At 38.7% G+C, this 27,677-nt stretch overlaps 1 protein-coding gene across 10 annotated transcripts in view; it reads right to left on the reverse strand.

Moving 5' to 3' along the window:
* The window catches only part of ZNF644 (zinc finger protein 644), a 62,210-nt gene that overhangs the window by 16,523 nt on the left and 18,010 nt on the right, over window positions 1-27,677 (reverse strand). For 5 of the 10 annotated variants that reach the window (XR_014565391.1, XM_083743284.1, XM_083743282.1 and 2 more), the window contains exons 4-6: window positions 2,861-4,894; window positions 1,888-2,434; window positions 1,085-1,687 (exon numbers count right to left, since the gene is read on the reverse strand). Coding sequence is in view for 9 of the 10 variants with exons in the window: in XM_083743284.1 (XP_083599410.1) it covers window positions 1,085-1,687; window positions 1,888-2,434; window positions 2,861-4,858 (3,148 nt within the window). In the remaining variant the exon portion in view is untranslated. Of the gene's footprint in view, window positions 1-1,084; window positions 1,688-1,887; window positions 4,895-27,677 lie in introns of all 10 variants that reach the window. The other 5 variants (XM_083743279.1, XM_083743277.1, XM_083743280.1 and 2 more) reach the window with 1 other exon arrangement.

Raw genomic sequence — 27,677 nt, forward strand, 5'->3', positions numbered from 1 at the left:
AAAGTAGAAGACAGAATTTGTGGCCTCATGTGCTGTACCTGTTGCCATATTAAGGAACTTCAGACTGCAGATTCAAATATATGAATGCTTCCCCATGAAAAAAACCCTCACTTATCCAGGGTTTTTATATGGCAATATTAACATTCAGTCCTTTGCCTACAGTCCATAGCGGTACTACACAGCAACAGGTCGATCACATGGGTCTGCAAATCAAGCAATGCTCAGTGTACAAGACTTTTATCAACCACGCTGTAATAATTTTAAGTACCAGCAAAACGATAAAAGGGTATAAGACAAGATCAAGCACTTTCATCGCAGAGCAGTTTACATAAATCGTTCACTCAAACTAGATTGAGAAAAGATAGCTACAATAAGGTCTGTGCAGAGGTGTTGGAGGAGATGAGCAGAGCTTTCCGAAGCCGTGACAGCCAAGACTGAAAGACACCTTTCAGAAGAGCATTCTAAAACTATGCTAGAATGGGGGGGGGGGGGGGAGAGAGTAGTCTAAAGGAATAAAATTGTTGGCACGATTTCTAAGAGATGTATCTAAAACTTTTAAGGATTTTGTGTTGACGGCAACAGCTGTGTTCAGGGGGTATGGCCATCACAGTTACTCTGACAGGGTATAAAATCTAGGCATGGATCAGACAACACATCACCCGCTTAACCAGTAAGTCGTGCATTCACTTACACCAGATAAAAGAACAATCCTAACACTATGAACCGATTATATATCTGCAACACTTACAGTCTAAGAAAGATCAAGGGGCTCTCCCAGATGTGTCTGCTATTTAAGTGATACCATATTTTGCTAAGTAGACGTTCTCGTTTCCTCTTTATATGCATCTTCAAGAGCCATTACAGAGCAAAAGCTACTCTCTTTTCAGAACTCAATTTGTATGCAGAAAACTAAGGCAATTTTAACGTTAAAACTAATTTCATTAATATTTCTCTGTCTAGAACCTTGCAAAGGGGAAAAACCGTCTCAAAGAAAATAATTACTTTTAGAATATTGGGGTGGCGGGGGGGGGGATTTATCTTGTAATGTATTTCCAAGTTATTAAAATTGTAACAAGCCTCTTACCTGACTGCATAGTCAAGTCCATTTTTTGTGGCTGATACATCAAAGGACTGTCTTCATCTAATGGAAGAACACATTTTTGAACAAACCTCTTTCTTGCCGTCTGATTATGGATCTTTTGAGGAGAGGTATCAGGGTTTCTTTCTTCTCCTAACCTCTTATTTTTCAAAAGTTCTATCAGTGTGACTGACTGGTTTTTTTTTTCATCATGTAGTACTGATTTTGCTTCATCACATTCATTGAGGAAAGTCAGCCCTTCTTCCTCTGATGCAGATACAGATATATCTTCAGTCTTTAGGCCATTGCGGTATGCTTCAAGAGGTATAACATTTTGAGATAAAAACTCATTTGATGAAAGTTTCTGAGCGACAAACGGTCTGGGAATAATACGCCGACTGTTCAATGCCTTCAGGATTTTTTCATATTTTTCTTCATTTTGCATCATCTCATTCAGAACACAGATTGGAGATTTGTGTGCATCCCATTTGGTTTTACCAAGCCTTTTCAGGTGTCCTCGAACATGATTAGATAATCCTATTTTAGTGTCAAACCAACCTCCACAGAGTTGGCATGTGTGTTCTGAAGAACTTTCTGATTTCTCAATAGCTAAAAAGAAAAATCATCCATTTATCAATTTGTCAGACACTAAGGACCCAGCTTGCTTAAACCGTAGACATTAAAAGTTTCTACCATGAATGGAAATAAAAGCTATTATGAGAGGCAGGATGTAGCATAGCCAGACCTGCAACCACATTATTATACACCCCGCTCCCCCCCTGCATAGGATAAGGAAAGAAAAATCTTACCTTTTCTAACGCGTTTAACAGGAGTTCCTGTTACAGTTCTTTTGAAATGCTGCATTTTGTCGCTTGTTGCTATCTGCTCAGGCGAGACAACATGACGGGCTTCATAACTTAACCCAGCTCTGTGAAGATGCCCACGGACATGATTAGACAATCCAACACCTGTTTCAAAAGTTGCTGGACAATATGGACAGTTTTTTTTCTCAAGCGATAAGTCAGTCCAATGGAAAACTGAGTTATGCTTTGGCAATGTTGTGCCTATGTTTTCTAAATTATGAGGATCTTGAAAATCATGCAGGTAATTGCTACCTTCGCCATCTTCATAATACTCAAAATAAAATCCATCATTTTGCTCATATCTAAGAGAGGATTTACCACCAGTTTCTTCTTCCATTTTACCTTTAAATAAAGGGAACAGGTTTACATGCTCCTGATTAATATCACTGTAAGAGTCATCCTCCACAGACCGTGTAGTGTAATCACACAGTTCAACATTATCCCATGAACTTTCATCCTCCGTTTCATAGCTGTCTTTTTTCCCAGCAAGTTTCTGCAAAACAACAACAGTCATTTTATGTAGAAAGTCTGGATAACTGTCCAAACCATCTCCTTTTACAGAGCCTTCACTTTTGGATCTTTTAACCAATCTTTTTACAGTTACATGCTTATCTTTATAGACTCCTGGTCTTTTTGCATCATAGTTAAGAGAATCCATAATAAATCTATGAGAATTATTTGAAGATAATAAAGGTAAGGACCTGACAGATCTTGCAGCTTCCCTTTTTAAGTGTAAAAGATAAGGGCTGCTAGATTTTTTAATCCTATTGTTTTCATGTTTGTATCTATATAAATAATTATTGCTAGCTCTGACGCTAGTCTTTTGCTTTCCTGAATGATGCAAATATTTAGGTTTTTGGCCAGTGCTATTTCTATTCAAAATAGGCTTGTCTGTAGAGCTATGACCATACACACTTACAGCTGACTGTGCAACGCTTTTCCGAGCCTTCTGTATCCTGGGGGGTCTCTTGTGAAGTTTTGCAAAGTTACTGGACTGGAATGCAGAGCCAAATGGTCTTTTTATATCTTGTTTTAAAACAGAGTTCTTTGGAAAGGCAGATGATTGTTTGATGAAATGTTTAGTCCTGCTACCAAAATCTAAAGGGTCTTCTATAATATGACCTTTTCTTTTTTCTAGTCTAAGTCGGCTACCGAAAGGGTCTATGCATGATGTTGGATGCAGGTATTCCATGTGTTTTTTCAAAATGCTTCTGGCTGATGTAGTGAATGGACACATTTTGCACATATAGTCAGCTGATTTTTTGGACGATTCCATGAAGGAATCTTTCGCTAATGCCTTTTTCTGTGATTTTCTCTGAGCTATGTCTGCAGTGATCATTGAACATTTCACCACTGCCCCATGAGCAATCCCTCGATGACATTCAAGTTCACTCTCTGTCACTGCCATAAAGTTACATTCTTCACAGCAGTAGTACCTTTTGTCCTTCTCATGGGTTTTAGCATGCTGCACAAAGGTTTTGGGACAATTGGTACCAAATACACATTGTGGACACTGTAACCGTGCACTCCTACCCTCGTCCTGAAGCTCTTTCAATTCACGAATTTCCTCCATCAGTTTCTGTCTTCTTTCCTGGTGAATTATCATATGTTTAAGAAGGGAATTGCGGTCTCGAAAGGTCCGACCACATTCCCTACATGCATAAGGCCTTGGAACATTTAAATGGCGAAAGTGGCTATTGCCATCCAAGTGATACATCATGTGCCTGTGCAGGTGCTTCTTTTCCCTAAAATTCACATTGCACTTTGTACAGGGATAAAATGAAGGCTCATCAGTACTGAAATTAGTTGGTGGTTCCAATTCATCTTGTTCACATTTGTTTAACAGAGTATTAGAAAGATAAGTGCTAGTGTGAATAGGAGAAGTATCACCTGCACATTTATTACTTGGGTTATAAATCAACTGTTGGATGGCATCTACAACTTCCAATTCCTCATCTGTTGATTCAGGCTTCACTTTTGCTAAAGAAAATTTATGAGATTCTATCACTTGTAGAGTCTCACTCTGCTCCAAAAACTCAGTATCTAGTGATTCTGAATTGTCATGAGTATAATTTGATTCATTAAAACAGTCCTCAGTGTAACGTGTGATTTTGCTAACATCCATCTTTCTTTTCCTCCTTTTTGGTACACCCACTTTAGGCTGGACTGGTGACTTCTCTACAGGTTCTTCATTTGTCATCAGAAATTCTATAAACTCTTTCTGTGGGTCCCAGTTTGCATCACTTTCAGTTCTGAAGTCACCTGTACCTGAGGATGTGGCTGTTAGTGATTTGCTACCGCCATCTTTTTCTAGCGAGCTTTTGCTATCCTCACACATGTCTACTTGGCTTACTAAAGTGCTATCTGGTTTTATGCTTTTTCGTATAGATGGCTGTGTGTCACAAGCAACTGAAGCAGAGGGAGGTAGATTTTTTATGGAATGTGTCAGGTTCTTAGCATGAGCTGCTTCAGGTAACAAAAACAAATGTTGGTGTGGACTTGAATTTTGGGTTGAAGTCTTTGTGGGAAGTTGATCATGTGCCACCGTCCCAGCTGAGCAAGAATCTGCTTGATGGCCCACAGTTTGTGCAGTGGTTAATGAAATGCTGCCTTTCTTCATAATGGAAGTGGAGTGTGAAACTGGTCCATTAACAGCAGTTCCTGTAGGCAGAAGAAAGTTTTCACTTGAAACAGTAGGAGCACTAGAGTGTATAAATAGAGACGTTTGGCCTCCGCTTAAGGCTTTTTCAGACTTGTCCCTTGATAGCTCTTCAGGCAGAGTTAACGTATTTTTCTGAAATGATGTTTCACTCTCTTGTGATTTGAGAATGCTGCTCTGCTTCTCAGAAATGAAGCTGCTGTCATCTAGCAGTCCTTTAGCACCAATGATCTGAGTATCGATCTCCGTTTCATCCATACTGCTGGTCTGCTCTGCCCATTAAGCACATTTATGCTAGAATAAAAGAAAAGAAATCCTTATTAGAAATTTTCTCTATGTATCAGAGACAGGCAGTTTTTATAATATATTCAAACATTTTTATGTTTAAATCTGGATCAGTTAAAAAGCATTTTCATTACTAAGCTGGCCATTCACTGTAAGACAACTAATATATAACACACACACTATTAATTAAAGAAGCTAATTTCAGGGAAAATTATGCCAAATTTAAAAACCCACGTCTCATGGAAAAGAGTCATGGAAAAGTTATAAATGTTACTTCTAATGAATACTGAAAAAGCAACAATTTTTACAAGTCTCTTAAAGGAAAGCAGAAAAACATATTAGGTTAGATCCAGACATACAGCGGACTTGCCAAACTACATTGTGACTTATGCCATAACAATCTTTTAGCATGCCACAAAACTCTTGGTTATTACAAACTTGTATCATGGCCCTGTTGATTTCAATGGGTCTACTCTAAGTAAGCCTAAATTTTTATTCCCGCCACTAAATCAGAGACAGATCAAAGAAAACAGAATTTCAACTTTTTTGTTTTTAGCCTGATAAAAACCAATTTCTCTATCATGTTTTAAGTATAAATATAGTTGAAATCTTTATGTGTATGGTTTAGTGTTTCAGTACACATCCAGCACCTACAGGCACGGACTGGATTTGCTGAGGACCTACATGTGAAGTCCAGTGTTTGGGGGTGGGGCTGAATATTCTGATTCTGTCCCTAATTTTATTTTTAAGTTAGGCTTTTTCATGATTCCAAACCTGCCCCCAACTGAAAACGAGAGACAAGCTGCCTGAACTTTTAATTTTGGCTGTTCCTTATTTATCAGTATCCATTCCACCTTCTTCCAAGGAGCTCAATGTGACATTCATTAGTTTCCTTTTCTGCATGTTATCCTCACAACAACCCTGTGAAGCAGATCAGAGTGAGTGACAGTGACTGGCACATGGTCATACAGTAAGTTTCATGACTGATTTTAACACTGATTTCTCAGCTCCTACTCCAATTAATATCACTCCACCTTATTCCATATTCCCCACTGTGGCCTACAGATTCTTAAAGGTCTTGCTACATCATTTAGATACCAATTCCTGCACCTATCCTTTCCTCATGATGCTGCATAAGGAACATCGCTTCACCCTGCTACATGCAAGTGTCATCCTTGCCTGACATGGCTCTCTGGTTCTCAACAATTGTGACTTAATTCTTAGACATTTTTAGATAAAATCTTCCAAGATAATAGGTACAGATCTCTCAATATATTTTAAGTGAGACAAGTCAGCAAGGAGTCTAAACAATAAATTGTCTTGCTCCTAACCTGCTTTCTAACCAATGAAATTGGCACAACAATTATCGCACAATAAAGCAATACTTTAATGCTACTAAGGTTAAAGTTTCTCAGTTACTTAACAGACAAATCATTTATGGTTGGCAGAATCATCTTAACTCATTTTCCAAATACAAAAACATTTAAAGGTTGCTATATTGTTATAGCACTTAGCAGTTTTGCATTTGATTAAATTCAGGCCAATGCTTTCAATTTATTTAAGTATTGAATAATCAATGTTTTCATACAGATGAGAGGCTGAAAACAATGTCAAATATCTTGCACTGAAATATCTTGAAATTTATCTACACTCTAGTCTTCATTAAGCTTTATAACGCTATACATAAGTTTTAATAACTTTGCTTTTAAAATTCATTGCATTTGTATATTAACAGGTTTCCAAATGAATAAAAGTAGACCCCTGTAATAAATTGAACTAAATGTTATCACCCTAAAATGGTGATAATGCAGCACCCAGTAGGAACTACAACATCACATAGACAAAGGTTAAAAATAGGCATGAAAGTACTATTAAAACGCAGTATAAAATGTTAGAGAAATGAAAGCAAAAGTCCAAGGTATCTTGAAAACTTAAGTACAGGAATTAAGTTTTAGATGTTTGGTGATGTTTATGCAGTAGAAAGATTTGTATTTTCTCCAACTTATTACACTCACAGAAGTAGACAAATGTATGCTCAGTCAATTTGAGAGTCTATATTAGCTTTTCTCAACAGGAAGCAACGTTGCTAACGAAGTGGTAAATTCAGTGTTAATGAGTGGCTTCACTGTTGCCACCTCTGAGGTAAAACCTTTCACGTTTCATGTTCTATCCATCTGTTCTGGTGTTAGGGGTTCAGAGAAAGAACAGACGCTTCCCATTTAAAGCAACTTTGTTGGTACCCCCTGAACAGCAGGGTGGTAAACTAAGAATATCATATTTGCTTGGAGACTGCAATTATCATTATCAGAAAGGTTTCAAGAGAACCTGAAGCAAGTCTGCATGAAATGTTGTTTCTCCTTATACATATAAAAAGTATGACTATTATAGACAATATTGTCTGAGGTTAATAACTAAACATAACCCTTTTGTCTAAACCACATAGAATTTTGTTCACAAGCAATGAGGCCTTTTCAACTGACTCAGATTTTTAATTTAAACCAACTTGTAGGAACAGAAAGATTTTAATATCAAAACAGATTTTATCTGTCAAAAGAAGCCAGAAGTTTTTTTTAATAGAGATGTTTCCCCATGTGCCAAAACCAAGTCAGTGCTGGATCAGATGCAGTACAGTAAGCCCACAACTGACATGCATTTAACTTGTGCACATTCAGCTTTACGTGCTTGCCAAAAAAATTCTATAAAAATAAAAGGCGGCGGAATGATGTGGGTGTCCAGGCTAAAACATTTTGACAATCCCAGCCACCTATGAACCCAATGTGTTTGGACAATATGGGATTTTGGCTTTAGACGGGATCCCCAGAACGTAACCCAAAATTAAGTTGCAGGCTTACTGCACATCCAATCTGCGGTCGATATAAGTCATGATAGTTCAGTTCATAGTCATTCAACCTAAATGGTTGAGAGGGCAAGCATAGATTGTGGAATTGACATGATGGACTTCATGGTGTTTATGACTTTTTCAGGGCACTTCTGATGTCAAATAGTTTGCAGTACAGACTTTGGTACGAAATTAAAATTGTGATTATAAAAGTCCCAAACTGCCCTTTTAAATCCACACAAATTATGAATTTGACTTCTTGGCCCAGGGTGCCTTTAGTTTAATTTTAACTCTAAACCCCCCCCCCCCAATACTAAACAGTATTATTTTTTGACAATTTGTGGAGCAAGAGAATAATGAAATACAGATTGATGGATTCACTTTTAAATGTGCACTCTGTATTATTGCAAGCTGTTGTTCAATATGAATATTAAATTAAGATTAATAAAGAATATTTGTGTGGAAAAACTCTGTTTGAGAAAATAAGAAATAATGAGATGCCAGCTGAAACAAGATTCTGTTACTACATAGAAGAAATAAAGAAGTTAAGTTATGCAGACATTTCATGAAAGCCAGGAATTAGGTAGTATGCTATTGAACCCTATGTATCGAAGTAAGTCCTGTTGTGTGAAATGTGGCTTCATGTTGGTAAGATTGCATTAAAAAAAAATCCACCAAACTCCTTTTATAAAGGTACAACTTGCTTGTTTTTCAAAATAATAGAACTGACAGATGCTTATCTTTCCTTAGCAAACGTTTTATCTTAAAAAACAACTGAATCCATTAGAAATTTACAATACACTTTGGCTAAAATCTTATGTGACAAAGCACCACGTTAAAATGTTTTTTGTTTATCTCAGCGGAGGAAAGGAAAACACAAGTAAAGTCAGAAATAAAATACAGTAGGAGAGTGAAAGGGGAATAAGAGGGAACCGGAAAGCACCAGAAGGAATCAGTAAAAAAGAATATTTGAAAGTAGAAGAACTTAAGCTTAAAGAAAGGTCAGCCAGAAATGGGGGAAATGGATCTGATCCATCAGGCAAGAGAGAGAAATTGGAGGGCCTGCCTCCCAGAGTTCTTTGCTCTTCTGCCTCTGTCAAGTTATGAGGGATAATACCCAACCCATTCAGGCCATCAGCAAATGCCTTGAATTGTCACATTAACACATTTCAATATTATTTTCAGCCTGGAGGGAAATACATCTAGTAAAGATTTATTTGAGTAAAGCATGCTTTCAGCCTACACTCCTCAACTGTGTCCACCTTCACTGGCAAAAGGTTCTCCAATCCAGCAGAAGGAGGGCTCGCCAATTCCCCCTTCCCTCCTGCGGCCTCTTCCATCACCTCCCATGCCGTTCAAAGGGTCCCCTCAATGATCTGGAGGCAAACTAAGGCCTGGGGGCCAGATCCGGCCCAATCGCCTTCTAAATCTGGCCCGCGGATGGTCTGGGAATCAACGTGTTTTAACATGAGTAGAAAGTGTCCTTTTATTTAAAATGCATCTCTGGGTTATTTGTGGGGATTGCCTGGTGTTTTTACATGAGTAGAATGTGTCCTTTTATTTAAAATGCATCTCTAGGTTATTTGTGGGGCATAGGAATTTTTTCTTTTTTCCCCTTCAAAACATAGTCCGGCCCCCCACAAGGTCTGAGGGACAGTTGACCGGACCCCTGCTGAAAAAGTTTTCTGACCCCTGATCTGGAGCATATGGGGGGCTGCAAAGGAAAGGGGAGAGCAGCAAAAATCCAAGTTCCACTCATGGAAGCTTCTATTGGATCTGAGAGCCTTCCATCAACTGGGGCTCTTTTGCACTTTGAACATCGATAGGACAACACATTAAAGAGTAACTGTAACACCTGAGTCGTGCTGAATATGTGCTAGCTTTCTATTCAAAATCCTAAAGAGAAGGTAGCTCCAACTACAAACCTAGATTTACTTCAGATTTCTATAAATGTAACACTACTCAGTGTTGCAATGCTTGAATAACCATTTCTCTATTTTCTCCTTTTCAAAACCTAAAAACAAACTTCTCTAAAATATCCTCGTTTTTTGCATAAACATTTCAATTTGGGGGGGGGGGGGGAGAACCCTTAATGAGTTCTGCAGCTATAGCTGCCTGTAGCCATATAATGTAAGCTTTAAGAAATGAAGCACAAAGGTCAGATCTGTCTTCAAGATGACAGATCATCACTTAACCGCCTCAGGCTAGTCTCATTGTCTCGGAAATCTCAAACATCAGTATTTTTGCAAACTATCAGCACTTGCTATAACACCCTTACTACACTACATCTTGAGGTTACTACAGAAGAAATGAGGTGATAATTGCATATTAACATAATTATTCTGTAATCCCCTCTGAGCAAACTTCCTAGGTCACTTCGTAATTCAGATTAGATTCAACCTTCCTGTCATATCTATGCTGCCCACTTTCTGTTCATTAAGAATTCTTTGTAACAAAATGCACTTAATTTTATTCTTTTATGTACATTATTAATTGTATTTATTACAAGTAGGTTAATATTCACTGAATACCTATTTCATAATGGCAACCTTTTCCGTGTAATATGGTTACACAAACGATAACAGTGTCCTCATTCAAATGCTAGCTCATTTAGCCACATAACCAAATTAAATGTTATGCTAGTTGCCCACTAGCAGTTACAGTTAAAGGTTTGTCATATTCAATTAGAAAGCACCATGGGTTGGATCCAAAGAACCATGAGCAGAATGAAAATAGCCACTAGCGCAGCTATGTAAATGCTTGTGCAAGTGCTAGCAAAAAAGTTGATACAGTGCTATAACAGGCAGGTTCTGTTATTGTCCTCATGCTTCCGTTGTTGTCCTCATACAATGCTCTAAGATGAGCAGTACAAAAGCCCCTCCATGAACATAACACACCTGCTGCCTCTGTAAGGACCCCTTTGAATCCATGCCTACATTTAAAAAGGTCAAAATATAAACAGACCACAGGGAATCACCCAGCAGTACCCAAACCTGAATGTTATGCTAATGCTACCATGGGCCCAATTCAAATTCAACACTAACCCATGATTTGCTATCACACGAACGAGCTTCAGTGGTTTAGTTTTACTTTTCTCAAACAATGCTCTAATATAAAGGATGAAGTAGCTCTTGAATGGGTAGAAGGCATGATACTATCAGTCCTATTTAGACACAACAGTAATCTGGGCCTTAGTGTTATGAGAACCAAACTTGGGCTCACAAACAGCCACAAGGAAGAACTTGAAAGCTTTCACTTCCATCTTGAATTAACTGTAGGTTGTCCAAACATGGCCAAAATGCCCGTGATCTTATTAAATATGATTGGTTTAAGAAAACCAATTTCAGAGCATGGCTCATGAAGTTGATTTGTGATGAAAGTGCACAGAGAGTGAAAAAAACCCTGTATTTTCATAATATAATAGACAAATTACTCACTTTCCTTTAGATCAGGGGTGGCCAACTCCCAAGAGATTGCGATCTACTCACAGAATTAAAAACTGGTGGTGAACTACTCACGTTTTTAGGTGGTTCAGGGCAGAGTTGTTGAGCTTTTTTAGGGAGAAGAAAAGCCCCATTTTGGGGGAGTTCAAGGCTAAGCTGTTCGCCATTTTTAGGGAGAAAGGGGAACAGCCACTCACCAACAGATCACTGAGGAGACAAACAGCCTCTCTGAGTAAACTCCACCTTCCATTTGGCAGATTGTGCAACAATGGAGGGCGGGGCGAGGGGGCGGGCCTGGGTTCTAGTTTACTAACACTAGGGAAAGGGACCCAGCCATCAACCTGTTGGACATCCCTGCTTTAGATCGCTCACTACATATGGCGTCAGGAATCAGTTGAACCAGCAGGTTTACAGCACCCCTTTACATTCATTTCATTGTTTTTCCCATCACACAAAAGCTAACTTTTATGTGCACCCACCTCCTCCCCAATTCATCTTTGTGATTTGCTGAGTGTCTATTGAACAATACTTACTGATTTGCTTTGGGGGTCATTTTCACCCTAACTGCATCTGCAAATGCTTGTGTCCTCACCTCAGCAGGTGGCCAGGCTTAACGGCAGTTCTCAATTAAGAACCTTTAGATGACCCCTTCCCTCTGTTTACAGTAAGAGTTTTCCAAAATATGCAGTTGAGAGTTGCATCTGTCATCTTTATAATCAAGCAGCCCAACAGCTCTAAACCCGAGGCATGTCTGTCGCTAATTTTCTTTCTTTTCAGCACCAGATCAACACCTGGTTGGTCTCTTAGGTCATTGTGACTTGTTGATTGTGATGTTGAACAATGTAGTACAACCACTCTGCTGTTTTAAAATTACTGATGTATATTTGTAGGAGAGGGGTTATCCCTTCACAAATTGTTTAATTATTAGGTGCCCCACCCTCAGATTGGCCTAAATGTTTTTAGTAAATAAATAAGAAAACTTAAGAATGGATAGTGGCTGAAAAACTCAGGACAATGGTTGAGATACCAACACCAAATTTACAGGGTTCTGGATGGAAAGTAACAATTGCTAACATTTTAATTGTCCATGGGATTAGCTAAGAGGAAACCAGACTATGGTTGGCACATCAGGAAGGAAGGAAGGAAGGAAGGAAGGAAGGAAGGAAGGAAGGAAGGCCTAAGGCATTCCTTGAAAATCCTGAAGTCTCAACAGCACACCATTACTCAATGGTGGGTTAAGTGCTTTGTATGTAGAAAGTCCCAGGTTGAGACCACAGCATTTTCAAGTAGGATTGGGGAAGATACCTGTCTGAAACCTGGACAGCTACTATGAATCTGTGTAGACAAAACCAACCTAAAGAGATCAACAGCATGACTTGGTTAAGCAGCTTTGTAAAATTGGACACTTTCTTCAAAACTGTATTTTAGGGCTGATTTTAATTGTTGTTCACCACTTTAAGTGGTGCACAGGTATCAGAAGGTTGGGGTATATATTTATACAAAATAAATGAAAAAGCAGCAATCTCAGACCACAAACCTAAGCCTGAGATCATCCTTTATTATACTGAAACTAAAGGTGGTGTGAATACCTGTAATGATACGCTTCCAAATATATAATCAAACAGCAACCAAAGTTCGTTTCTCCAATCTATTAGACATTGTCTGCTCAAATGCCTACATTGTTTGAAATTGCTTGGAAACTGAAACCACAATGGAGTGAACATCCCAAAATACCTCTCTTTTTTCCTCGCAGACCTGGGACTTGAGTTCATCAAATCCTAACTGGACTCTAGAACACAGACAACTGGTCTTGGTCAAGTTGAGAGAAGACACCTCAGAAATGATAGGGCCAGCAATCAAGAAAAGGGGCAGGTGTCATCTCTGTCAACGACACGAAAATCACAGTAACAATGCATTTCATGTAACTGTTTTGTCTGACCAACTCATGCATATGGTGATTACGCATATGCTGCTTAATGCAGTTGGTATGCAAAAAATGTTGCAGCTGTTGTTGTTACAGGTAATTCACTACTCAAGCAGGTAATTCACTAACAAAAGCACAATAATCTGTAAGAAATTTGAGCTCTAAATTATGCTTGTGTGGGTGGGGGGATTTGAGGTTGATAGCAGCTTTGGTGACTGTCTATGCAGAGTGTAGTCAGACGAAAGAGAGTGTCAATAGAAGAATCCTCAAAGGCTGATTCTAGGAAAGGTTCAATTAGTGGGATAGGAGAGCTAGAAAAAAAATCACATCTAGTAACCAATGTACCCCTTTAGTTTCAGAAAGTACATGGGCAGACGAGGCTTCGTTTGGTCAAAATCGAGTATACACTTCCAGAGTTAACACTAAATACATTACTTCTGGTAAATGAACCAACCACAGAAGCTAGAGGGCCCCACAAAATTGTGTCCCAAGCTTTTCAGACCCATCTACCCATGTACTTATCTAAAATCAAAGGGTGCATTGGTTGCCAGATGTGAAATACATTGACAACATTTACAGCTCTCCTACCCCACTAAATATGTGATGGCCCACAGCACTCAATCACATTATCGATAATGGACTAAGGCCACTAGGCTTAAAACTGTTAGTGATTTGGTGCTCACTAACAATTGGATTATGGGACGCGGGTGGTGCTGTGGGTAAAACCTCAATGCCTAGGACCTGCCGATCGTATGGTCGGCGGTTCGAATCCCCGCGGCGGGGTGAGCTCCCGTCGTTCGGTCCCAGCTCCTGCCCACCTAGCAGTTCGAAAGCACCCTTAAGTGCAAGTAGATAAATAGGTACCGCTTTATAGCGGGAAGGTAAACGGCGTTTCCGTGTGCTGTGCTGGTACTGGCTCGCCAGAACAGCTTTGTCACGCTGGCCACGTGACCCGGAAGTGTCCTCGGACAGTGCTGGCCCCCGGCCTCTTAAGTGAGATGGGCGCACAACCCTAGAGTCGGACACGACTGGCCCATACGGGCAGGGGTACCTTTACCTTTACCTTTAACAATTGAATTAAAAGTTCAATTTCATGTTATCAGGGCACAAAGGATTAAAAAGTTGTAATGTCTTGTTTATATGAGAATATTTCCCGTGGTGTTATGGTGTTCATGCAACTACAAGTCAAAAAGGTCTCAAATCTATGAAAACATGCCAGTTTCTACTGCAAACTTGAATCAGGAGCAGCTAACATAAGGAGGGCAGAGTTCCAAGTCAGTGATTAATATGCAAGAAAGATTTTGAACATAAAGTAGTATTCGTTTTTGGAAGTAGTTTGGCATGAGAAATATATATAGTTCACTTAAGAATCCCTAGAGCATTTGTCAAATTAATTTTTCTCCTTTGAGCATACATGAAGTATTTCCATGACCTCCAAAAATGAGACTACATACTTCTAATTGCCAGAGATGTTACCCAGAAAACTTCATTTGATGTTGTAGCATTAAGAATAAAACAAAGTTAAGCACTTCTTAACAACAGGTACAAGTACTTTAAAACTCAACATTACCAGAGCCTTTAAAGTTTAACTATAAAAAGATGGGTTCTTCTCTTTGAACTTAAGTAGCATGCATTATGTATGTTCCATTAACAAAACCAACCTATTTGTAAAAGGTAAAAGTGCCTCAAGCTAAATTAACACTATAGAGTTTTCCATTTAGAGTAGTGAAATGTCAAGAACTAAAAAAATTGTTTTCTGAACTAAGAACTTACTTAGTATGCACCTTTGTCACATGACTATATTTAAAATGAATATCTTTTCAGTGGCAAATAACCAGCAGTTTCCTCTAGCTGCGATTCAACACTCATTAAAGCTGCTAACAAGTTTTTGCTTATTACATACTCAATTTTTGTTGCACTTACTATTGCTGAGAGATCCGTTTAGTATAAATTTCAATAATTTAAGGCCACATCCCTAGATGTTTCTGTAACATCCATTCTTTATGTTAATTTTAAAACATCCAAAACGGAAGCGGCATTTTCAGTATCAGCCGCTGTTAAGATCAAAACAAGAGATACTTATATAATGCCTATATAGTACTAGTTCACAAAAATTGAAAGAAAAAAACAAACATGATCAGCGATAAAAAAAACACCAAATGTAGTAATGTTCCAAAAACTCCAGTAGGGCAAAACCTTTATTAGACCAGCCAAATGTGTAAGTAATCTGATCTGCTAAAAAAGAAAGCTGATTGAAAATAGAAGTTTTAGGTTTGTATCCAATGCAACGCTAAGAAAGATTCCTGTCAGTGCAGAGATTTATGCTTCTGCAAGGTAACTTCCCTCCCTCCACATTTCACAATGGTTATAGAATAAATAAGAAGTTGAATGAGGTTTCATTCTTGTAAAATGTTTTTTTAAAAAAACCAAAAAACAACCAACACTTTATTCTGACTTCTAAGAGGTATAAAACAACAGTTTTGATATAACAATATAAAATGTTTACTACCTGGTGAGCTACCAAAAGCAACCTGAAACTATTTGTGTAGTAAGGCGTCCCCAGAAGAAAGCTATTTTTCAGTTCCGTAAAAGTGCAATTGAGCAAGGATCTTCAGGCTTTTCACCATGGTCCCTATCCAGACCATGAGATCTTCTCTGGAGGCTCTTCCCTGAATGCCTCCACCAACTAAGATGTGGCAAAAGGTTGTAAGACCAGGGTTCGAAATTAGCACGGCGCCAGGCACATTCTGTGCCTAAAGATTCTCCATTTGCAAGAACCTCCAAAAGTATGGATGCCATTTTTTACACCTGGTTGACACTCAACAATTAAATGTATGTGCTTTGAAGCCTCGAAGTATATGCTAAGGGTAGACAATATGTTAAGGAGTTTAACAATAAAGAGTAGAGTGTTTTGAAAACTGAAGTATGGTACCAATATTTTTATTGTAAGCACCAATTTAAAAATGTGTAAACAATGTCTGTTAAAAATGTGATATTAACAATGTGTCACTTATGTGAATTGCGTATTAGTTCATGCTTATCAAAATAATATATAAAAAGTCTTGCCAAACCCAGGTCACAAGAGCCATTTGGCTCCTAGCTTTTCTATCCCAGTTTCCAACACTGTATAAGACAGAGGCCTTTTCAGTGGTGGCTCATGATAGAATGTTCTCCCATTGATACCTCTGTCAGATGCTACTTCCAGGGTATCATTTCAGCAGCAGGAAAAGATTTTTTTTTATTTTCTCTGGCTTTATTAATCTGCTAGTTTTAAGCCGTTTATGCTCTCTGAAAAATTTTGTGCTGTGTTTATCCTTTTGCCATTTTTTTATTGCTGTTCGATTGTAATTTAATTTGATTTTTATTGTAAGATCCCCTGAGAACTTTGTGAGAGAAGCCTATAAATACAGTAAGTAGATTAGTAAAGGGGGAGAGAAAGAATACACAGACAAACCAAGCAACTGTGCATGTTGATGGCCTCTGCTGTTCAAATCTGCATCCTGACATCTATCTTCCAGAAGTCTTTGCTTAAATTATTTCAGTCCAGGAATGTATATATTACTGTTTACTAGTGGGTCAAGAGAAAAAAGCCCTCTATATTCAAGACAAAATTAATTCTGAAAAAGTTTCTGTGGACTGGAGTCCACTTAATCATATTGTGACTGATATTCTAGTACACAAAAGCTTGTCATAATAAAATGTGTTAGCCTTTAGAGGTAGCACACATCTCTTTGTTGCTTTTGCTGCAACAGACTACTAGCACTGATACCCCCTTGAAATTGTATACTCAAATATTAACGGATAAAAATTTATGAAGAAATGTATGAATGGCACTGCTGAGATTCAAATTAATTATTTTTTCTAATTCTGGTAGGTTCTGGTAGGTTACTTTTAATCCTCATTTGCCAGACATACCCTATCAAAAAATATCCTTACATTTTAACCTTATCTTTGCCAGATACTTGTTTCACATGAAAACTGAAATTCACGATAGTGAATTTCTGTAAACAAAGCCAACCTCTGAGTCTACATAGAAAACACTGCTCCACACACAAAAATCCTGATTCAGTGCAGAGCTCTACTTTTGAAAATGGCACACAAAAAACAGACTACTAAAATGAAATCCCATTTTTATCTATTGATAGACTTTGGAAGTAAACTCAACTGAGCTTCAGACTCATTCTTGGGTGTGTATACATAGCAAATGTACATATACATTCTGTTTTTATTGGGCATATCCAAAAATCTAAAAACATTTGTTCTCTCCATACTAAAATGTCTGGATAGTGACAAACTGTAATTATTGATGAAGTGCTACTTATTCTAGAAGACGCCCAGTTTTTCAACCTCTTTCTCCTGTCAGTGGATCCAAACTTAGAGTTGGCATATTTTGAAGTGCAAAAAAGAGGACACATTTGCCAACTTCTACTTTTAACTGTGGACCACTATGACGCTTCTACCCTTGAAAAAGAGGACATATGGCAAACCCTAACCAGCAGGAGTGACAGGCAGTAGCAGAGTTGATTGGCTAGGCTGCCATTTTAGATTTCCACATAGTCCCAGACTGATGCTACATAGAGGTGCTGTGAGAAATTTTACTAGTAGCTTGACCCAGCCACCAAGTTCTTCTTAGTCAGAGGGCAGAGCATGCAGAATTATAAAACCCTGCCGGCATGCTGCAACCCTGACAGCTGCTAAATGTTGGTGCTAATCAGCAACAGGCAAGGGGAAAATGTGAAGTATCTTTGTGATCCCTCAACAGACAAGTAGGTAGCAGTTATTTTGGTGGTGGTAGGGAATGCTTATAACTTTTATGGACTTATCAGTTCTACTACTGCCACGTCCAAATTAAATGTTTCTTGTGAAACAGCCACTGCAAAGAATAGGGAAAAAGAACATGAGAACTGCTTTTAGTTAGCGCTGTACTACAATACTGATCACAAACTGGCTTCCAAAGGAGGGAGAGGTACTGAAAACTTATTGCAGATGTGATTTTGCCTGTTACCACTAGGAAAGCAGCCCTTCCTGCAGATGCAAACAACCCAAACTTCCTGCATATGCAAATTACGATTTCTCTCTAAACGTTTAATCCGAAATGGAAAATCAGAAAAAAGAGGTATGAATGTTCTGGTAGGTTACTTTTAAGCCTCATTTGCCAGACATACCCAGACAAGAGACTACATGCTTCCCAATTTTATTTAATTCATTTATTTTTAAAAAGTTATATACTACTTGATTGTTATATTTCTTAAAAAAACACACCTCTAAGCAATTTACAAAAACTTGTCCATCTAATGATGAATGAATTTATTAATATGGTCACAGACCAGCGTCAACACACACAATATCACAGATCATAAAAAAATATCAGAAATACAAGGGACAATATGAATATAACAAGGCTTTAAATATAAAAATTAAAATTAATTGTTAGCGTGTCCCCTGTAATTAACATTTAGATAATCTAATGATAGTAAAGCACTAGCAGAAATGACCATGCTGATTATTAAGTCTTTGTGGAACATGAACCAGTTCCTTATCATGGCAGTTCTGGGCAGCAGGGGGGCGGGGTGCTGTTTCTTCAGATAGTTCTATTTAGTCAGATACCACACCTGGAAAGCATACGAGGTGGACTACCAAGTCAGATAAGCCACAAATTCCATTATAGCTAGAACTGGGGTTTGTGTATGTGTGTGGCCATGATGCTACATGGTCAAGGCCATCTCTGAATTCGCAGAATTCTGCACTTTTAACATATATATTGGTTTTATTTTAACCCACATCTAACTCCCCCTTGCACAAATCACTACTCAGTTCCAGAATTAAAATGTTAATGAAGACTTGTGTCTTGAAGCAAGGCACTGCCACCAAGTGGTAGCCACATTTTGTATCCAACATTCAGTTCAAACCACCTCACAAAGTGGAATTCACCTTCTGCAAATTAAGTCTGAAAATGTTTCATCAGCAGCCTTAACAATCTGACATCAAACACCCGTACATGTCAGATAGACACACTAAGTTAAAACATTCATTTAGAAGGCCTCTAAGGGGAAAGCCAATAGTTAAATAGATGCAAATAGATGACATTTCAGTAGTTGTTACATAAAAAATCTTATCAGGCTCATTCACTCCAAAATTATTTTTTTAAATGCCAACATTAATTTATATATTATTGTGGCTAAATAGCTTTTAGGGATTTTTCATAAGAAAGTATCAATGAATGCTAGAAGGCCCAACTAAAATGTTCATAACATGACTGATCTCTAAATGTGCCAGTAATTCATTGGAATAGATGTTAACTGTAGCTAAAACAAGAAGCAGGGTATCAGTCTTTTAGCATACAAAGGTATACCAAAATTTGGGTAGGTTTATATTTCAGTCAGTTACTTTTGATAGTATCTCATTGCTGAAATGATTCCTGTTCCATATCACATTCAGTAGCTAAATGATGCAAGTTTTACTAGCCAACCCAAATTTCCACTTGAACACAGAATAATCAGATGAATGTACAGTCGTACTTCGAAAGTTGAACGGAATCCGTACGACTTCCAAAACATTCGGAAACCAAAGCGCGGCTTCTGATTGGCTGCAGGAAGATCCTGCAGCCAATCAGAAGCCGTGGAAGCCCCATCAGTTGTTCAGCTTTCAAAAATAGTTCACAAACTGGAACAGTCACTTCCAGGTTTGCAGCATTTGGCGGGAGCCAAAACATTCGAGAACTAAGCTGTTTGAAAACCAAGGTACGACTGTATTTTCTACTCTTAACCTAACAGACAATCTTACTTCTAGTATCTGTTTCCCTCATCCAACATATTCTATAACTGCCAATTCTGTTCACCTCCTCTAGCTCAAGGGGCAAATATGGATGACTGGATCAGTCTATTTCCAGTCTCTGTCAATTTTGCATATGCTCAATCGTAAATCTGTTCAGTACCTTTTCTGCATTTAGCTGCAATGATATTTTGAAGTCCACATGAACATTCATATTTAAATATCTATCATCTCAATACATCAATTTCTGGACATATCTTACTCCAAAATTGTTGCTTTATGCATTTTTGAACTTTTTTGAGCTGAGTGTAGTTGTACCTCAAAATTCTGAAGGAAAACTGCATTCCAATCCATGTTTGAGAAATGCAAATTAGATCAGTTTGCTTAAACATCCAAAGTGAAAAAGATGACATACCTCATCCCTAGCGTAAGCTAAATTTTCTGTTTACATACATGTTAATCCTGTCCTTTTACTACACTGCTAACTACTTACAATCGTTGACAACTTGGTTCAGAAAAAAACACAAAGGGAACGTTATGTCACTATTTCTCAAACTCCAGCTGTTGTTGGACTACAACTTCCATCATCCCTAGGGATGATAAGAGTTGTAGTCCAACAACTGCTGGGGACCAAATTTTGAGACACACTGCATTATGACATGCTCTGTACTATCACCATTCAACTATAGCACTGTCTAATAGGCTGATTTGGTACTAAATGTATAGTAAACCAAAATGTGAGAACATAAGTTGAGTCCATCTTCAAATATCTTCAAAGCCATCTTCAAATATCGGAAGGGCTGTCACATGGACAATGGAGCAAGCTTGCTTTCCCCCTTTTCTGGAAGGTAGGACTCAAACCAAAGGCTTCAAGTTGCAGGAAAGGAGATTCCAGGTAAACATAAGGAAACTTTCTGACATTAAGAGCTGTTTGACAGTGGAACAGTCTCCCTCAGGAGGTGGCGGACTCTCCTTCCTTGGAGTTTTTAAAGCAGAGGTTGGATGGCCATCTAGCATGGATGTTTGGTAGAGATTCCTGCATTGCAGGGGGTTGGACTAGATGACCCTTGGGATCCCTTCCAACTCTACAATTCTACTATTCTATCCAAATAACTACTTTAAGCAGGTCAAACAGCTTGGGCACATCCAGAATTATATTTGACCTCTCTCTTTTTTAGTAGCAGACTCCTCAGCCATATCAAACAGCTTTCGAGAGTCCCTTCAGCTTCATGTAATTTACCCAGTGCTGTGAAAAGGGTGACTGATCTTTGAGGAAAAATAACCCCCAGGTTTGCTGTGACATGCAGAACTAATTGTGTGGATCTTCGGATCCAAGTCATTGTGTTCAGAAGCTGGAAGTCAGCTGACAGAACAAGATATTCTCTTGAAATTACCCTATATTTCATTCATGTGTAGTTCCTGCATTAACTATACTGAAATGGTTACTGCATAACTTCAGCACTTGCCAATAAAGTATACTGTTTGTTAAGCACCACATACATTAACTGACTTTTCAATTCTCAGATATGAGCAGGGCTTGCGATGAACTAATTTAGATTAACTAATTCACTGAATTCAAAAATCTAATATTTACACCTGAAAGTAGTTCCTATAATTTCCAGGTGAATTAAGTTCCTTTTGCAGTGGAAGTTTGGGCAATTTTAAATTAATTCTGATTTCAATTAAATAATATTTATATGTAGGGCTCTCATCCAACTCAACGCTGCTTTTGCTTGTGGCCGCTGCATTTTACATTTTTTCCTATCTGTAAAGTGAATCTGCTTTTTAAACTTAAATGTCATAATTGTTGGGGGAAATAAATAAAACAATTGTTTACAGTATACTCTGTGTTTTGATATTATCTTAGTCTTCTTAAAAGTATTTTTTATATATTTAGTATATTTAGCAAAGTGGCTCATAAAATTTACCAGACTTCCAAGCTTCCTTTGGAAAGATTTGTTTCCATTTTTTTAAAGGAATATTTTCCCCACTGCAAATGCTTCAAAGGAGCTCCCCTCCAACAAACAATCAACTGCACATCAGTTAAAGAGATTTAGCCTCTTCAAAGATACACTTCCAGCACCAATCCCAATTGAAGACATGCTTTCAGCACCAAAGGAAGTTGCTCTAGATGACAATCAGTTGACTGATTAGTTTAGTTTTAAATATTAAACGGTTTCAAATATTAAACAATATCTATAAAGATTTTCCAAAATCATCTCTTTTTTCCACATATCCACAACTGAATGAAGTTCCCTTTGCTTTTGGAGCAAGATCAATATTTACCTTCTGTCTATGTATATTTTTATTTTTCCAACATGTAAGATACCGTTGGTAGATCATGTTATAACAACTCTCTTAAATTTAAATAAACCTGAAAACTACACTCTTTTGGAAAATACATATGTTCATAGCTTTTCTTGAATAGATTTCTATTTCATTTCATTTTAAATATTTCATCATCTCTGCATTTCATTCACATCAAAATGTGTTTCTGAGAGGCTCTTGTTATGATTTGAATTCATTTAGCTTTCAAATTTGAATTTGGTGTGTAAAACAGTTTTGCTGCAAAATCTTTAAAAAGTGATCTGAAAATTACCATATATACTTGTGTTTAAGTCGACTTTTTCAGCACATTTTTTATGCTGAAAAAGCCCCCCTCGGCTTACACTCGAGTGAGGGTCCCACTTACTGTTTGCTGCCGCCGCCCTTGCGAGCAACAGAGGCTGTTGTCAGTGGAGGAGGAGGAACGAGCAGCCTGAAAGCAGCCCTTCTGGGCTGCTCCTTCCTCCTCTTCCGCCTTTGCCGCTGTCAGCATTTCCCACCCTAGGCTTATACTCGAGTAAATAAGTTTTCCCAGGTTTTGGTGGTAAAATTAGGTGCCTCGGCTTATATTCGGGTCGGCTTATACTTGAGTCTACAGGGTACTGGTAAAAGGGTTTTTCCCTACATTTCTAGAAAGGCAAACATATTTATGGAGAGTCCTGTTGCTGTGTAGTTCTGCAAGTTACTGCAGCAGTTTACCATGGATATGTTTATGGTGAGGCTGGGCAACTAACTATACTGTACAACTAGATACTCTGGCTTCCCCAATGAGCTCAATGAGGACCCAAGGGACGCTGCACTTTAGTTAATGTCAGCAACAAAATAGTAGCAGTTACAGCAGTATTAATATACTGTTATAAATGCCCTCAAAGAATTCCAGAGATGTTTGGTGTTAACAGGATAATGAACTGGATGGATCTTTGTTCTGACTGCTAAGGTTTTATGATGCTTCTTGAGACAAATTTCTTACAAATTAAACTAGCAACATTTCAGAAATAAACACCCTAGAAAGTGAGTTAATGGTTTTAACACCCACCTAAAATTGTTTCTGAAAAAGAGCAGCAGTGTGAATTTGATATAACAAAGCATTCTAAACTTAAAAAAAACAAAAACCAGAAATGTGTAACCTAAGGCAGGCCTTCTCAATTTGCAACTTGTTCTTAGACCTTATGCAAAGGTTTCAAGGAAGAAAGGGTGGTAACTATATAAACACATAAATGTTGTCATGTAGAATGGAAAGCAACAAGTATTTGTGACTATTTTCCAGCCCCATAATATATAGAACAGTAGCAGTAATGCTGAAGGCGATCATGCAGTAGCATGCGATATCAAGCTGTATTGTGACATCTACTAATCTTTCTCTCTCTCAACCACATCCCATTAAGTTAAAAGTCACCAGTTGTTGCATTAAAAAACCAACTACATTCATGCAATACAGAGCTTTTCAAACTTTTCAAGTTGGTTACATACTGTGTAATTCAGTTTGACTAGCAAGCTGGAGGTTAAACTAACCCTTTCCAGCCCCGGGAAGAGCGTGGGGAGCATTTGTGTGACACACCTACACAGTGCAGCCAACACACTAATGTGTCGTGGCACAGTTTTGAAAGCTCTGATGTAACATAACTCTTCATGTAATCACTTACAATTTGTGTACACACATCCCTTTCGGATGGAGGTCTGCTTGCATATTAATTCTGTTATCAAGATTTAATTGAAGTTCGCCGATGTTCACAAATATCGGAACTGTTATTTCCCATTCTACCGCCAGAACAGATTGGCTTCCGGAAGTCAGCATCAACCATGGACCACTGTCTAACTCTCTATCACCTTGCCAGTAAATACACTGCACCAAGGCAAGGCCACTTGTTTGCCGCTTTCATGGACCTGGAGGCCGCCTTTGATTCCATTCCTAGGCAGAGATTATGGTCCAAACTTGCCCATCTGGGAATTGATCCGCACCTCCTCTCCCTAATTATTTCCCTTTATTCAAACACCACAGCTCGCGTCCGAATTGGTCCCAACGGCTTCCTTACCTCTCCATTCCCAACGGCCAGAGGCGTCCGACAAGGTTGTCTCTTGGCCCCTTTACTGTTTAATCTTTATCTTCATGATGCTCTTTCCCCTTTGAAGCTAGCAACTAAGTATCCTCCTCACTTAGCAGGCCACCCTGTTGCTTCCCTTTTCTATGCAGATGATGCCGTCATCTTATCCAGAACAGCTGCGGACCTAGCAAATGCAGTTAATGCATTTATCGCCTATTGTAAGGTGGAAGCTCTTAATATTAATTATAAAAAATCGAAAGTCCTCCACTTCACTCGTTCCCGCAAACTCAAGCTGGAGCCGCTTAAGATCACAGGTGGCTACTTAGAAAAGGTAAAAGCCTTTAAATATCTAGGCTTAATATTTACTTATAATCTCTCCTGGACCACCCATCTACAATCTTCCTCCCTTGCTGCAACCACGACCTCTAATGCCATTGTCCAATTTTATCACCAGAAGGGCGGCAAACACCTTCCAGCAGCAATTCAAATATTTAACGCCAAAGTTGTCCCTAAATTATTATATGGCTGCGAAGTGTGGACCACAGCAATATCAGGTAACTTGGATCGCCCACTTCACATGTTTCTGAGATCTCTTTCCGGCGTCCCGAGATGTGTCTCAGGTGCAGCCCTACGACTTGAGTTCGCCCAGCCCTCAATTGTAAAACGAGCATGGAGTCAAGCCATTTCCTATAGCTCCCACCTACTAGCATCGGATGCTCGAATTAGAGGTGGTTTCTCCAATCTGATCCTAAGAGATATTCATAATTCTCCTTGAAAAACCGCAATTAATCTCAAATTCCGCTCTCTTCTCAATTTGAACCGCAAAACTGTTTTTAACTTAGAGTGTATTAGCCCGGCAGCCCTACCTCCAATCAAAAAGAAGCTACAGCAACTTGACTTCTCTAACACAGCTTCCCATGCAAGAGGGCCGTGTTCAGGCTTAGTCCTAGCTATTCCACCCCCTGAAGGGATCCCTCTATACTGCCTCACAATTCCTTCGGAGGCTAAGCGAAGGGCCTTTACCTGTGCCCGTCTCAACTGTTTTCCTACAGCAGTTCTGTCGGGTCGTTACTCCAGAGTTTCCATCGCAAATAGAACATTCACCTGCAATGACACGGCTCTGGAGACTATGGAACATGTAATGCTCTTCTGTCCCAACTGGACTGATGAAAGATCTCGGTTTCTAACTCCTCTCGTGAACGAGCTTCATCTCCCAATCCAGCCTTGGATAGTGTCCCTTCTTCTGCAGGATTCTGACTGTTGGATTACCGAGATGACAGCTAACTTCCTGCTTAGTGTGATGAAGAGGAAAGCGGCACCAACTTCTTCTTTAATACCACAGATCTAGTCGATACGCCGCACAATCGAACCTGTTTTTGTATTCTCTGTCACTCGATGTTTTAAATCCCTTGTTACTTTTGTTATCCCCATTTTTTCAAAGTATTCGCCCAGGACAACATCCACTTTTATCTCCCCACCCCCATTTTATGTTGTTATTTCTATGTATATTATGCTATGGCCACATGGCTAATGCAATAAAATCGATCGATCTTGCAAGACCTCACGATTATGGAGACTCATGCTCCAACACTGGACGAACAAATCTTCACCAATAGTTCTTCTCAACAGGAAAGTTTACTGCCCTAGCCACATCTGAACATGCAGTTTAAGCCATGCATGGTGTTAGATGCATGTTAGAAAAGGGGGAAATAAACATAACTGGAGCACATTCTATATGGAAAAACAATGCTTTGTTTTGGATGGGGGAAAAGGAACAAGGAGTGTGTTACATACAATGGAAGGAAAAGAAAGGAATGTATCCTTCTCCACCAACACATCCCTTAGAATATCATTCTATGAAATAGTTGCCATAAAAGCAAGAATTACTTGATTACTTTTAATTACTGTATTTGTTTACTTAACATACAGAATTGCCCACCACAATAGCCCTATTTGCATATTACATGCAAACAGGAAAATCACAGTTTCAAGCTCCACTCTAACTATGCCATGCCCTCAAAGACCACATGTTAAGAATGATTGTATGCAGTGGAATCTCTATGCACAAGCAGCATCTCACAGACAGAGGCTTGATGCATTCCGGACACCAGTGTTCCCAATCCCACGGATTTCCTATGTGTGAGAAGCTGCTGAAGTGTAGGGGGTTTCCTTGCAGACAGCTATGTGCAACACAATCAGAGGACAGAGCTGGCAAGGCAAAATGAATAGCTGCACTCCACCCTGAAACTGAGATCCCAACACATTAATGTGTGAAAAGGACTAATGTGGAGATAACCATTAGCATATAGGGCTTTACCCCTTGGCCAAGAAACGGGGCCATATACATCCCAATAGCACTGGAAATTACATAAAACTTTTGTGTCTGTTCTCCACAACTCCATATTCCAAGTAGCCCTCAACTATGTCAACCTGGGAATTACCATGTGGTGTTTCGGGGGGGGGGGGGGAGTCTCCATACTTCAGTGAAATACTGAAGCTTTTACTTTTGTGATTTTTGAGGTCAATTTTACCCCTACTGGGTCAAAGTGATGCTGTGAAATGTATTTAAAGTTTTTATTTACTAGTAATCTATACCTCACGAGTTTATAAAACCTGTTACAAACCCTTTTCCAGTTACAACCTTCCTTCTGACCCAGCAATACTGGGGTTTATTTCATCATGACTTTCATTTTGTGCAAAACATGCTGATCCGGGTTTTGAAATCCTTAAGAATGTAACTGTATCTGCAAAAACGTTTTTGGACAACCAGCACACTCACCTCAACTGAAAGCCAGACCTAATGGCAACTTCTAATACAGTAAAGGATCTTTCTCTGTTCTACGCACAGAAAGATCATTGCAAAATGTGTTGTTGAGGGTTGACCTCAACACTTCTGGGCCAAATGTCACTGGCATCCTTCAAAGGAAACAATAGAGAAAGTCCTCAAATTTTATTAGAATTGTCAATGCCGAACTGCCAATGCAGGAGACAAGTATGCCTGTGTGTGAGTTACCGTTTATGAACAGATTTGTTCCATTTGAATGAAAATGATGGTGTACATACCATCCAAACCCACAAAGTACGTCATACATGTGTTGTGATTGTATCTTGAACATAACTGGTAGACATAAATGTGGTGAAGACAAACAAGGCCATACACAGGCTAAGAAACTAAGAGCAGATTTATTATTTTCTGAATAGAATATAGCAACTGGTAACATCACCAGTATACCAGAAGCTTAGCAAAGAAAAACCTAACTCAGCTTAGCACATCAAAAAACCCAGAAATATCCCCAAAGTTTTTTGCCCTCAAATCCTAGTGCCAACTACAACATTTTTGAAGTTCAAAAAGATTTGACCCTTTTAAGCAATATAGCAAATAAATCAAGGGTAGTGTATACAAGCAATCTCAGATTAACTTTTCTGTAAACCACTTTGATAGTGTTCT

This window comes from Podarcis gaigeae (assembly GCF_964106915.1).
Source record: "Podarcis gaigeae genome assembly, chromosome: 6".
NCBI lineage: Eukaryota > Metazoa > Chordata > Lepidosauria > Squamata > Lacertidae > Podarcis > Podarcis gaigeae.